Source organism: Suncus etruscus, chromosome X (assembly GCF_024139225.1).
Source record: "Suncus etruscus isolate mSunEtr1 chromosome X, mSunEtr1.pri.cur, whole genome shotgun sequence".
Lineage (NCBI taxonomy): Eukaryota > Metazoa > Chordata > Mammalia > Eulipotyphla > Soricidae > Suncus > Suncus etruscus.
Genome location: NC_064868.1, coordinates 58,311,030 through 58,324,367, shown reverse-complemented (window position 1 = coordinate 58,324,367; position 13,338 = coordinate 58,311,030). Strand labels below are relative to the sequence as shown.

Genomic DNA, 13,338 nt, shown 5'->3' with positions numbered 1-13,338 from the left:
AATATACCACCTCTTTACCTGCTTTCCCCCAAATGTAAGGTAGTCTTTTGCATCACTTTGGTCCTTTAAAAACTTCACTAACTCATTATATTTATTTCTTTTTTTTATTTTTACATTGTAATTTATTTTAAATGTCTGTCCTACATTTACATAGGTGAGCACATACACTTTTATTCCCTTTTTTTTAGGTTTCTTTCTTTCTTTTATTTTTCTTTTTATCGTTCTTGGGGATGTGACCTGTTTCTCTTATCCCCTCAATCCACCCCCAAATGCACCGACAATATAATGTAGCACCATTTCTCCCTGCAAAGGCACACTAAAAAAGGGGAAATCTTACATATAAAAAAGAGCTCTTATCTACTAGAGATAGGAACTCATAATTGTTTATAATACAGGGATATATCCTACCCTGAAAATATATCATGTGGAATCAACTTAGACCTCAGGTGATTAGATATCATTCATCCAGCCTTGATCCCAGACATAGAAACGGCACAGGTCTTCACAACAGCTACAGGAAACAAATCCCATCCGGGACAGCCTTAATACTGCGGGGTCACCAACAAGTGCCAGCTCTAATATGATATCCTGACAACGAGGAAAATGTGAACAACTTGACCTTAGAGCAGATTAGCCTACCTTACCAGCTAACGAAAAGACAAAACCAGAAGACTTGTCACCCTTTGGTAGCCAAGATCCCGATTTACAGATGACTGGCTGCTAGAACCATGACCAGACTGTATACATCTTGGGTCCAATAAAAAAGCCCTAGTTTAGGGTTTGAACTATGACCTGCACAATAAACATGATCCCCAATTCCAAAGGTCTGGCAGAGACAATTGTAACGGAATGGGGCTTCTGGAAGCACAAAGGAAGATGCTATCCTAGGTGCCATCCTAGGTTCAGTGCAAAGACCAAGATCACCAACCACAGAAGATGAATTAAAATGACACTGAGGGAACAGAACCTCTAGAACCACAAAGACTGACTTCATCATAAGTCCCACCTCAGGATCTGTGCAGATACTGAGACCTCCAGACACAGAGGTCTGATTGTATTACCCAAGACAGACAGAAGTCTTCCGAACAGCACAAAAGCACCACCGGGAGAGTAAATGATCCTGAACAGTGTCTATAGTTGATCCCATGACAATATAGTCCAAGGACGGAGAAACCCCATATTTCTTAGGCCAAGTGAATTCCTTTTCGAATGACCCCAATATTTACTGTGCCAGGGCAGGAGGGAAAAAAAACAAAAATACAAAAAGCACAAAACCTTGGTTATTTTTTATATATTATTTTTTATCTTCATTTATTATTATTATTATTATTATTTTTATTTACCTATCTATTTTTGGTCGATTTCTCTGTTTGGGTGTGATTATTGAAATTGTTGTCCCCAGTTATACTTATTTTTTTCTCTTCCTTTCTTTTCTTTCTTTATGTGCTATGCCATGTTTCTTATTTCAAGACCATGGCGTGTTTTTTTTTGTTTTTGTTTGTTTCTCTTTGTTTTTTATTGTTTGTTTGCTTTTTGTGGTGCTTATTGATATAGCTGGAGTCCTCACTGGATATTAGACACTTCTTTTGGCACTGGTGAAGTGTTTCACCTTCTTTTTCTCCTTCATCTCTCAAATCGTTGATGAGAGCCCCTAGAAGGATTCTGCCCATTTTCGGCATATTAGACTCTCACCCCAGTTTATTACTTTTCTCTTTTTCAAACAAAACCATGCATCTTGAACTAGCTAGTCCTGCCTCCAGTTAGAGGGGGAAATAAGGGAGACATCAAGACCAAACAGGAGAAAGACTACTAAGTAGTAGGTCAGATACAGAGGGGACCACATTCTAGCCGCTGTGGGGGTGAGGGAAGAGGAAATGGGAGGGAGGACAAAAATGGAGGTGTAGGGAGGACAATTTGGTGATGGGAATCCCCCCTGATTTTATGTAAATATGTACCTAAAATAATATTGTCAACAATATGTAAGCCACTATGATCAAAATAAAAATTATATTAAAAAAAAAGAAAAAGGGGGAGAAGAAATGAACAGGTACTTTCTCAAAGAAGAAATACTAAAGGCCAAAAAGCATATAAAATGCTCTATATAATAATCATCATGGAGATACAAATCAAAGCAACAATGTGGTACCAACTCATTCCACAGAGACTGACACACATCACAAAGAATATGAACAATCAGTGCTGACAATAATGTGTAGAGGTAGTAACTCTCATTCACTGCTGGTGGAAATGTCATGTAGTCTACTCTGTATGGAAAATAATATGGAAAGTTTTCAACAAACTGGATATTGAGCTCCCATATGATCCAGATATACCACACCTAGGGATAGACCCTAGGAAAACAAAAACACAATACAAAATGCCTTATGCACACCTATATTCATTGCAGCACTGTTTATAATAGCAAGACTCTGGAAAGAACTAAAAGGCCCTTCAACAGATGAATGGTAAAGAATGTGTGGCACATATGCACAATGGAATGCTATACATTCATTAAGAGAAATTAGTCATGAAGTTTCCTCTACATGCATGAAAATCAAAACTTTTACTCTGAGTGAAATAAGTCAGATGTAGAAAGAAAGACACAAAATAGTCTAACTCATTTCTGGGATTTAAGAAAAATAAAATAATTATTATCATAATATCTGTAGACAATAGAGATGAGGGCTGTAAGGACTGGCTCACAATATGAAGCTTACCACAAAGAGTTGTGAGTGCAGTTAGAAAATAGCTACACTAACAACTATCATGACAATGTTAATAAGTGAGAAAAGTAGAATCCCTTTCACAGATACAGGCAGGGGTTGGAGGAGGAGGAAGATGGAGGGCATTTGTGAAGAGAATTTCACACTGATAAAGGTAGGTGTTCTTTTTTCACTGAAACTCAATGATAAACATGCTTGTAACCATTGTGTTTAAGTTAAAATATTATTTTAAGGGGCTGTTGAGGTGGCACTAGAGGTAAGGTGTCTGCCTTGCAAGCGCTAGCCAAAAAAGGACTGCAGTTCAATCCCTGGAGTCCTATATGGTCCCCCAAGCCAGGGGCGATTTCTGAACGCTTAGCCAGGAGTAACCCCTGAGCATCAAATGGGTGTGGCCCGATAAAACAAAAAAATTATTTTAAGGTAAATAAACCTTACCAAAAAGAGGAGGGGGCGTGAAGAGGTGGTGCTAAAGGTAAGGCTGCCTTGCAAGCACTAGCCTACTGCAGGCTGCGGTTCAATCCCCTGGCATCCCATATGGTTCCTCCAAGCCAGGGGCGATTTCTGAGAGCAAAGCCAGGAGTAACCCCTGAGTGTCAAATGAGTGTGGCCAAAAAATAAAATAGAAATAGAAATAAATAACCCCTGAATTAATGGAACTGTATTTGTAAAATAGTAAAGTAAAAAGAAATGAAAAAAGCTGGAAATCAATACATTAAAAATATTCAAAGGTTAAACTGACATTTTGTGAATCTGTATGCCCCAAACAATAGACCCTAGATAAATTGCATAAACTTATGGGCTCCTCTAACCTTCCAAGGTGGAACCAAGAGGACCTGGAGTATTTTAACAGAAATATCACTGTTGAGGTTATTGAAATGGTAACCAAAATGCTTCCCAAATTCAAAAGCCCAAGCCCATATATATCATTAGTCAATTCTTTTGAACCTTAGAGAGGAACAAATGCCAATCCTTTTCAGTTTCTTCCAGGAAATTGAAGAAATTGTAATATTCACAAAATATTTTATATGAAGCTATTATCAACTTGATATCTAGAGCAGAGAGACATTAACAAAAATATTTGCAGGCTGATCATTTTAATGAACACAGATGCAAAGATCCTTGACAAATTAGCATATAGAATCCAACCACCAATTAAGAAGGCTATATGCTGTGACCCAGTAAGTTTTAACTCAGGGATACAAAGATAGTATAACATATGTAAATCAATATAATAAACCATATCAATAAGAATAAAAATAAAAATCTCTTGATCATATCAATAGATGCAGAGAGAGCCTCTTACAAGGTCTAGTGCTCATTCACATTAAGAATTATAAATAAGATGGGAATTGAAAAGACTTTACTCAATATCGCCAAGGCCATTTACCAGAGGTCTATGTCAAACATTATAGTCACTGGGAAAAAACAAAGCTATTGACCTAAGATCTTGCATAAGACAAGTTTTCCCTCCTTCACTATTTTTATTCAAAATAGTAATGGAACTTCAAGTCATAGCAACCAGGCAGGAAAGAAATATCAAGGACATTCAGATTGAAAAAGAATTTAATCTCTCGGGGGCCGGGCGGTGGCGCTGGAGGTAAGGTGCCTGCCTTGCCTGCGCTAGCCTAGGACGGACCGCGGTTCGATCCCCCGGCTCCCATATGGTCCCCCAAGAAGCCAGGAGCAACTTCTGAGCGCATAGCCAGGAGTAACCCCTGAGCGTCACAGGGTGTGGCCCAAAAACCAAAAAAAAAAAAAAAAAAGAATTTAATCTCTCACTTTATTTAGATAATATGACACTATATTTAGAATATCCTTAAGACTCCAATAAAAGCTTCTAGAAACAATACTTTTGCATAGTAAAGTGGCAGGAAATATCATTACACAAATATCCATAACTGCAATATACAAGTAAATAAGGCAATAGAGGAATGTTTAATATAATCTCTTTCAAAATTGTATCTCAGAAAATCAATTGTTTTGGACTCAACATAAATATTGTGGAAATTATAAAACACTACTTTAACAATTATAGTTGGATAAAAGGATAGAGAGAGAGATACTCTACTCATGGACTGGGCGAATACCCAAAATATTGTAGATTTAATGCAATACTTATCTGAATAACCATGACATTATTTAAAGCAATGGATAACACATTCTTGAAATTTATTTGCAATAATAAACAACCCAGAGGATTGAGCGATAGCACCATGGTAAGGTGTTTGCCTTGCACGTGGCTGACCCAGGACAGACCTGGGTTCAATCCCTGGCATCCCATATGGTCTGCCAAGCTAGGAGCAATTTCTGAGTGCATAACCAGGAATAAACCCTGAGCATCACCAGGTGTGGCCCCAAAACAAAACTATACATATACACACATACTTACAAATGTTTGTTAAAGCAATCCTTGGGAGAAGTTAGATGGGTGGCATCGCTTTCCCTAGCATTATACTTTAAAGCATTAATCATTAAAACAGTATGGCATTGAACTAAGTACAGAATAGTTTTAAGTATTCTGCAAGGTTCAGTCTCAGAATACTTGAATAGTCTTTGAAAAAATTAATCAATTTTTGATAAAGGGGCAAGAATTGCAATGTTAAGCAAGGAAAGCGTCTTTAACAAATGGTTTTCTAAAAACATTTTTAACTTTGCTTATTAAAGTTTAGGAATCATGAAATCATTGTTTTTAACTACTTGACTAAAAACTTAGTGTTCTTAACTTCAGGAATCATTATTATTAATTTCAGGAATCTTAATTATTTCAGGAATCTTTCTGAACCTGTCATGACTTATCGACTTCACAAAGAGCTGGTCTCTGCAGCTAGTAAGTATTTGTTACTAAATAATCATGTTGCTCTTGCTTTATTATATTTTTCTTATAATAATAACCCAAGAAATTTATTCTTGGAAGGTATTTTGAGTGACAAGGAACAAAAGCTAAACAACTTTTGTGTCTGATATATGAGTCCAATCTTGCTTTACCTCCACTATTATTTCTTATACAATTAATTTTATTTGAGCAAATTGGAGAAAATTGGAAAAAGTTAGTGAAAAATATGAAGTGGTTTTTTTTAGTGATTTCTCTTCTTCCTTGTGAGCAAGAGCACTGGCTTATATTGTCAGGGCATAACCAAATAGTTCAGTATAGGAATATTAATAGGATTTCCTTCCATTGCCTTTTCATATGAAATATGTGGAAAAATGTTTTCTGCCTGAAAGTTTAATATGGCACTTTAGGAACAACCTGCTTTAGCTTGAATTGTGACTTTCTATGAAAGAGGATGTCTCATATTTCTCTAGTCTCTTCTGTGTTTTTGTTTTAAGGTCTGTTTTTTTAAGCATTATTTAGTCTGGCTTGTTTTTTACTTTTTTCTTCATTCTGTTCCTTGGTCTTTTTGTTATTATTTCTCTATACTTAATTGTCTCTGGTTTTGTCTGTTTTTCTGTGCATAATAGTTTCGGTATACATGTGCTTATATATTTGCTTCATCCAGTTATTCAGAATGTCTAAATGACATTCTCTGCTGCTCTCTCTTTTTCACACACAGAGTCTGACAGTTTGGAATACCGTCTTGGAGCTATTCATTCTCTAGTGTATAAACTACCAGAAAAGAACCGAGAAATGCTGGAACTTCTTATAAGACATTTGGTCAAGTAAGTAATATCTAAATTTTCAGTAATAATTTGTGTTACAAGATTGAACTACATGATATGACTGCTAAAAGTTGCCTCTCAACTCGGGAAATCCCAGTTTTCAGTATGATTTAGGTGATTCTTCTGTGAGAAAATCAATTTTTGCCTTGGCCCTTATTTTCCTCCTCACAGATCCATTGTGCAACTAAATTGAGTAGTTACTTCAGTAGTGAAGTAATAATAAATAGAATGAACCAAAAACTGGCCTTGCTGTCATATTTTCTCTTTTGATTCCCAGGATTGTGATTACTACCTACATAATCTAAGAAAAGCATATCATAAACTGTGTGGTCATAAAATACAGAGGCCACACAGGACTCTTATCTATATTTGAATAAATGCAGAAGTATAGAGAAAGTTACCTAGAAATGGAAGTCTGGGGTTGGAGTGGTGGCACAGAGAGGTAAGGCATCTACCTTCCCGGCACTAGCTTAGGACTGACTGTGGTTCGATCCCCCAGAATCTCATATGATCCTCTAAGCCAGGAACAATTTCTGAGCACATAGCTAGAAATAACCCCTGAGCATCACAGGGTGCTCCCCCCCCCCAAAAAAAACAAAAAAGAAATGGAAGTCTTTGTTAAGATTATGATCATTTTCTATTTGGTGTGATAGACAATAGCATACAATAGCATTCCAGAGATATGCCTTGTGTTTGGCTCTAAGAAAGGAAAGTATAAGTATGTATAAATATAAGTATCAGCGTAAGTATATATAAGATATAAGTTTATGAAAGTATATATATGTATAATTATGTGCCATTATCTGAGCTATCTAGACACATATAATATATAAAGGTGAACTTAACTAATGCTTCTTAGAAATTAGTATGGTATAGTAGAAAGCTTTTGGGTGTAATCAATATGTGTTGTAATTTCAGTTATGTTACTAGCTTTCTTATTATTTTATTTTAGTTTACTGAAACCATTGTGATCTACACTGGATTTATAGTTGAATCTGAGATAAACAGTGAATCAGTGTTGATCTCCTGTGCTGATCTCCCGCCACCAATGATCCCAGAGTATAACACCAACGTCTCCCAAAAGGCCTTCTAGTATAACAAGTCTATTTAATTTAGATAGTTATTCTCATTAGCTTGAATATTTAGTTCTGTCTTTTTTATTCTCCACCAGTGTAGCTGAGATCACTTGGCTCCTGACTCCCATCATTTCTTTCTTCCTTTCTTCTTAGTTTTATAGGAAAATGCAGAAAAAGGTAGTAAATTAAACTAATCCGTGTCCCAAGATTCTATGAAAAAGGCAGAATTCCCTATTTAAGTGATAAAAAATAAAAGAAAAACAAAAGAGGGGCCGGGCGGTGGCGCTGGAGGTAAGGTGCCTGCCTTGCCTGCGCTAGCCTAGGACGGACCGCGGTTCGATCCCCCGGCGTCCCATATGGTCCCCCAAGAAGCCAGGAGCAACTTCTGAGCGCATAGCCAGGAGGAGTAACCCCTGAGCCTCACAGGATGTGGCCCAAAAACCAAAAAAAAAAAAAAAAAAAAAAAAAAAGAAAGTCTTTATTTAAAAAAAAAAAGAAAACAAAAGAAAAAGAAGGGTGTGTGTGTGTGTGTGTGTGTGTGTGTGTGTGTGTGTGTGTGGCAGGATATTTTTTTGCATAAGGTGCTGCAAAAGTTAGGGAGAATAGAAAGAAAACAATTGGACTATAAACATAATGGAAACCCTATTCACGAAGCATCATGCCATAAGACCAAATACAGGCTCTGGGCATACTAAATGGTCTAACCCCCATATCGTTCTCTGTGGTACCAGGAAAAGTTCTTCTCAATCATGTTAGTCACAGTTAGGTTTCTTTAATTAGAGATCCTTGGTTTTGCACAAATCCTATGTTAAAATTAGGGTGTTATGAAATGTCATCTGGTTTCATCTCACCATTTCATCTCACCATTTGGCAATTTAGAACCCATCACCACTGAGAAGGCAATCCTCCCTTTTGCGCATGTGTTCGGGAGAATCTCTAAGGAGTCCAGAGTAAGAATAGCAGGTAGATGGACCCAAGTGATATGAAGCCATTCTGAAGGGAGTCCTTGTGCACTGATATTCTGATGAAAGGCTCGGCAGATTCAGTCCAGCAAGAAAGTATCATGGTGATTATCTAATAGAGAGGGTAAAGTTACTAACCAAACGCAGAGTAGTACAGCTTTTTTTTGTTAAACAAAAACTAGAAAAGGAGCTTACATGTAATACATCAATACCACTCCTAGAAATATATATTAGGAGCCCCAAAACACAATGCAGAAAAGCCTCTGAATTTTTTCTTTATATCTTTATTTAAACACCTTAATTACAAATATGATTGTTGTTGGGTTTCAGTCATTGTAAAGAACACACCCCTTCACCAGTGCAACATTCCTATCACCGATGTCCCAAATCTCCGTCCTCCTCACCTCACCCCCACCTGTACTCTAGACAGGCTTTCTACTTCCCTCATTCATTCACATTGTTATGAAAGTTCTCAGTGTAGTTATTACTCTAACTGCACTCACTACTCTGTGGTGAGCTTTATGTTGTGAGCTGGACCTTCCAGCCCTCCTCTCTTTGTCTATGAGGATTATTTCAAAAAGGTCTTTTATTTTTCTTAAAACCCATAGATGAGGGAGATTATTCTGTGTCTATCTCTCTCCCTCTGACTTATTTCACTCCGCTTAATGGATTCCATGTACATCCATGTAAAGGAAAATTTCATGACTTCATCGCTCCTGACAGCTGCATAATATTCCATTGGTATATGTACCAGTTTCTTTAGACATTCATCTGTTGAAGGGCATCTTGGTCATTTCCAGAGTCTGGCTATTGCAAATAGCACTGCAATGAATATAAGTGTGAGGAAGGGATTTTTGTATTGTATTTTTGTGTTCCTAGGTTATATCCCTAGGAGTGGTAAAGCTGGATTATGGGAGCTCAATTTCCAGCTTTTGGAGGCATCTCCATATCGCTTTCCATAAAGGGTGGACTAGATGGCATTCCCACCAGCAGTGAATAAGGATTCATTTCTCTCCATTACCCGCCAGCACTACTTATTGCCATTCATTATGGTGTGTACCAATCTCTGTGGCATGAGATGGTACCTCATAGTTGTTTTGATTTGCATCTCTTGGTGTTTTGTGATGTAGAGCATTTTTTTTCATGTGCCTTTTAGCCATTTTCTTTTTTGTCAAATTATCTGTCTATTTCTTCTCCCCATATTTTGATGGGATTAGATGTTTTTTCCTTGTAAAGTTCTGTCAATGCCTTGTATATTTTGGATATTAACCCCTCAACAAATGGGAAGGAGAAAAACAGACGCTTTGATAAAAAGGAAATAGAAATGACCAATAGGCACATGAAAAAAATGCTCCTCCTCACTAATCATCAAGGAGATGCAAATCAAAACAACGATGAGATACCACCTCACACCACAGAGATTGGCGCACATCAAAAAGAATGACAACAATCAGTGCTAGCTGGGATGTAGAGAGAAAGGAATTCTTATCCACTGCTGGAGGGAATGTCATCTAGTCCAACCTCTATGGAAAGCGATATGGATATTCCTCCAAAATCTGGAAACTGAGCTCCCATTCGACCCAGCTATTCCACTCCTAGGGATATACCCTAAGAACATAAGAATACAATACAAAAACCCCTTCCTCACACCTATATTTATTGCAGCACTGTTCACAATAGCCAGGCTCTGGAAACAACCAAGATGCCCTTCAACAGATGAATGACATTGTGTACATATACACAATGAAATATTATGCAGCCGTCAGGAGAGATGAAGTCATGAAATTTTTCTATACATGGATGTACATGGAATCTATCATGCTGAGTGAAATAAGTCAGAGGGAGAGAGAAAGACGCAGAATAGTCTCACCCATCTATGGGTTTTAAAAAAAATAAAAGTCATTTTTGCAACAATCCTCAGAGACAATGAGAGTAGGGCTGGAACTTCCAACTCACTTCATGAAGGTCACCACAAAGAGTGGTGAGTGCAGCTATAGAAATAATTACACAGAGAACTACCATAATCATGTGAATGAATGAGGGAACTGGAAAGCCTGTCTAGAGTACAGGTGGGGGTGGGGTGGGATGGAGGGAGATTTGGGACATTGGTGTTGAGAATGTAGCACTGGTGAAGGGGGTGTTCTTTACATGACTGAAACCTAATCACAATCATATATGTAATCAAGATGTTTAAATAAAGAAAAAAGTTTCAAATAAACTAAAAAAAAAGAAAACAAACTCATTTACATTAGTGCCACACAAACTCATCTAGGAGTCAACTTGACTAAAGACGTGAAGGACCTACACAAAGAAAACTATAAAACTGCTCCAAGAAATCACAGAGGACACGTGGAAATGGAAACATACACCCTGCTCATGAGATGGCAGGATTAACATAATTAAAATGGGAATACTCCCCAAAGCATTATACAGATTTACTGTGACTCCTCTAAAGATACTCATGATATTCTTCAAAAAGTGGATCAAACACTTCTAAAACTCATTTGGAACAATAAACACTCTCGAATAGCTAAAACACTCCTTGGGAAAAGAAAAATGGAGGCTTTACTTTCCCCAACTTTAAACTATTACAAAGCAATGGTTATCAAAACAGCATGGTTTTGGAATAAAGACAAACCCTCAGATCAGTAGAATAGGCTTGAGTACTCAGAGAATGTTCCCCAGACATACAATCATCTAATTTTGATAAAGGAGCAAGAAATCCTAAATTAATCAAGGAAAGCCTCTTCAACAAGTGGTTAGACACTTGCAAAAAGTGATCTCAGACTCCCACCTAACACCATGTACAAAGGTAAAATCCAAATGGATTAGAGACCTTGATATCATACCCAAAACCATAATGTTTATAGAACAGCATGTAGGTAAAACACTCCATGACATTGAGATTTAAGGCATCTTTAAGGAGGAAACAGCAATCTCCAAAAAAGTGGAAGCAGAGATAAACAGATGGAAATATATTATGCTGAGTAGCTTCTGCACCTCAATGGAAATAGTGCCTAGGATACAAGAGCCACCCAATGGTTGGGAGAAACTATTCACTCAATACCCATCAGATAAGGGGCTAATAGTCCTCTGTATTTTTAGGTTTATTACAGTTTTATTCACAGTAGCTAGAATATGGAAACAACCCTATTTCCTTAGAGTCAATGAACAAATAAAGAAACAGTGGCATATCTACACAATGGAATACCTTGCAGTTGTTAGGAGAAATGAAGTCAATAAATTTGCTTAAATGTGGATGGATATGGAGAGTATTATGCTGAGTGAAATTAATCTGAGAGTGATAGACATTGGTGACAATTGTCCTATAACTAATTGTTTACCTTTCTGGATCATATAATGGAAGCATCTTGTGGGAGGAAAAGTCACTTTGAATAAATGTCTTCTGTTCTTTTGAAAAAATAGAAATAAATGCACATTTCTAGCAGATTTAAACTGTCACATTATTATTGAAGATCTGTGACCAGACCAGAATGTGAAAGAACTGAATACGTACTTTTCATTACCATCTAAAGGGAACTTAGAACAGTTGAGCTTAACAAATTTTATTAGAATTTTTCAAAACATCTATCCTATCTATTATTTGCTTGCTAACCTATTTATTGATGGAGACCACCTCTCAAGGTCCTTGATCTTGATATGTTCAAAATTATTTCTTATGTTATATGTCCACTTTCCTTACATCCCTAATTCTGTAGCCAAACTACTATAATGGAAAAAATTTCATTTGAATGCTTACATTGCTATTTGATAAAGCCTGACTGGTTTGCAGATTATTTTAAATAATATAATTGATACCTGCAAGACACATAATTTCAAGTTATTTGTCAACTGGTAAGATAGTGAGATTTCTAAAAAAGTGACAATTGTCCAGAGAAATAATCATTTAAGCAATAATATCACTCCCCTTGCTCATGACTAATTTTGTTTCCATCTTTGGTATCCTATATGGCCCCCTATGCACTGGCATGAGTAATTCCTGAATCCAGAGACAGGATTAAGCTCATTAAGTACTGCTAGATGTAGCAAAAACAAACAAACAAAAATCTCAAAGTACCACATGCTGTGTTTGCCAATGACTTCAATCAAGATTAGGGTACTGGGGGCTAGAGCAATAGCACAGGTGTGGGGGTATTTGCCTTGCAGGCAGACGACCCAGGACAGACATGGGTTCAATTCCCTGTATCCCAGATGGTCTCCCCGAGCCTGCCAGGAGCTATTTCTGAGCACAGAGCCAGGAGTAACTACTGAGCTCCACTAGGTGTGGCTCCCAGACCAAAAAACCATGTTAGGGCAATGGACTATGATAAGTGAGAAAAAGAAAACATCTAAAGTGAATCCCAAAGGATAACTGGACAATGTTTAGATCTGGAAAGAGGGAGTTAGGCTAAATAGAAGGTGTCCTATGAGCAAATATATGGAAGTCTGAGTCAATACAGTTGCACCACAAATCCTATAACAGATATTAGATAAAGTTACCAACCTTTGACAATAATGGTGGAATAGTTCCAAAATACCATGATGAAAAGATTTTTATCTCAATTAGTTCAACAGTCTCTCTGTGTAGATATCTTTGCAAGTAAGAAAATTAAACTCCATGAATATAAAGGCACTAACACATAAGCTTGTATGAAAAGTTAGTGAGTGATATTGTTGAGATTCAAAACAAGGTCAGCTTGATGAATCAAAATTTTTGTAAAGCTCTTCAATAGATGATTTTATATATATATATGTTTACCACTTTAAGAAAGTGTGCACTGTACTGTAAATGACCAGCCACATCTGACTTTTTTTTCACATCTGACTTTTTAAAAAAGAAAGTAATGAGATATCATACATTTTAGGGTTCTGGATGCTTTTCTTAAGACTACTGGAAAATCACTATGATGACAAGCATAG

The 13,338-nt window shown here is 36.9% G+C and overlaps 1 protein-coding gene across 1 annotated transcript in view; it reads left to right on the top strand.

Moving 5' to 3' along the window:
* Nucleotides 1–13,338, top strand: part of OPHN1 (oligophrenin 1) — a 354,031-nt gene that overhangs the window by 205,089 nt on the left and 135,604 nt on the right. Inside the window, exons 17-18 of the mRNA XM_049767407.1 lie at nt 5,492–5,550; nt 6,275–6,380. Coding sequence (XP_049623364.1) covers nt 5,492–5,550; nt 6,275–6,380 — 165 coding nt within the window. The remainder of the gene's footprint in view (nt 1–5,491; nt 5,551–6,274; nt 6,381–13,338) is intronic.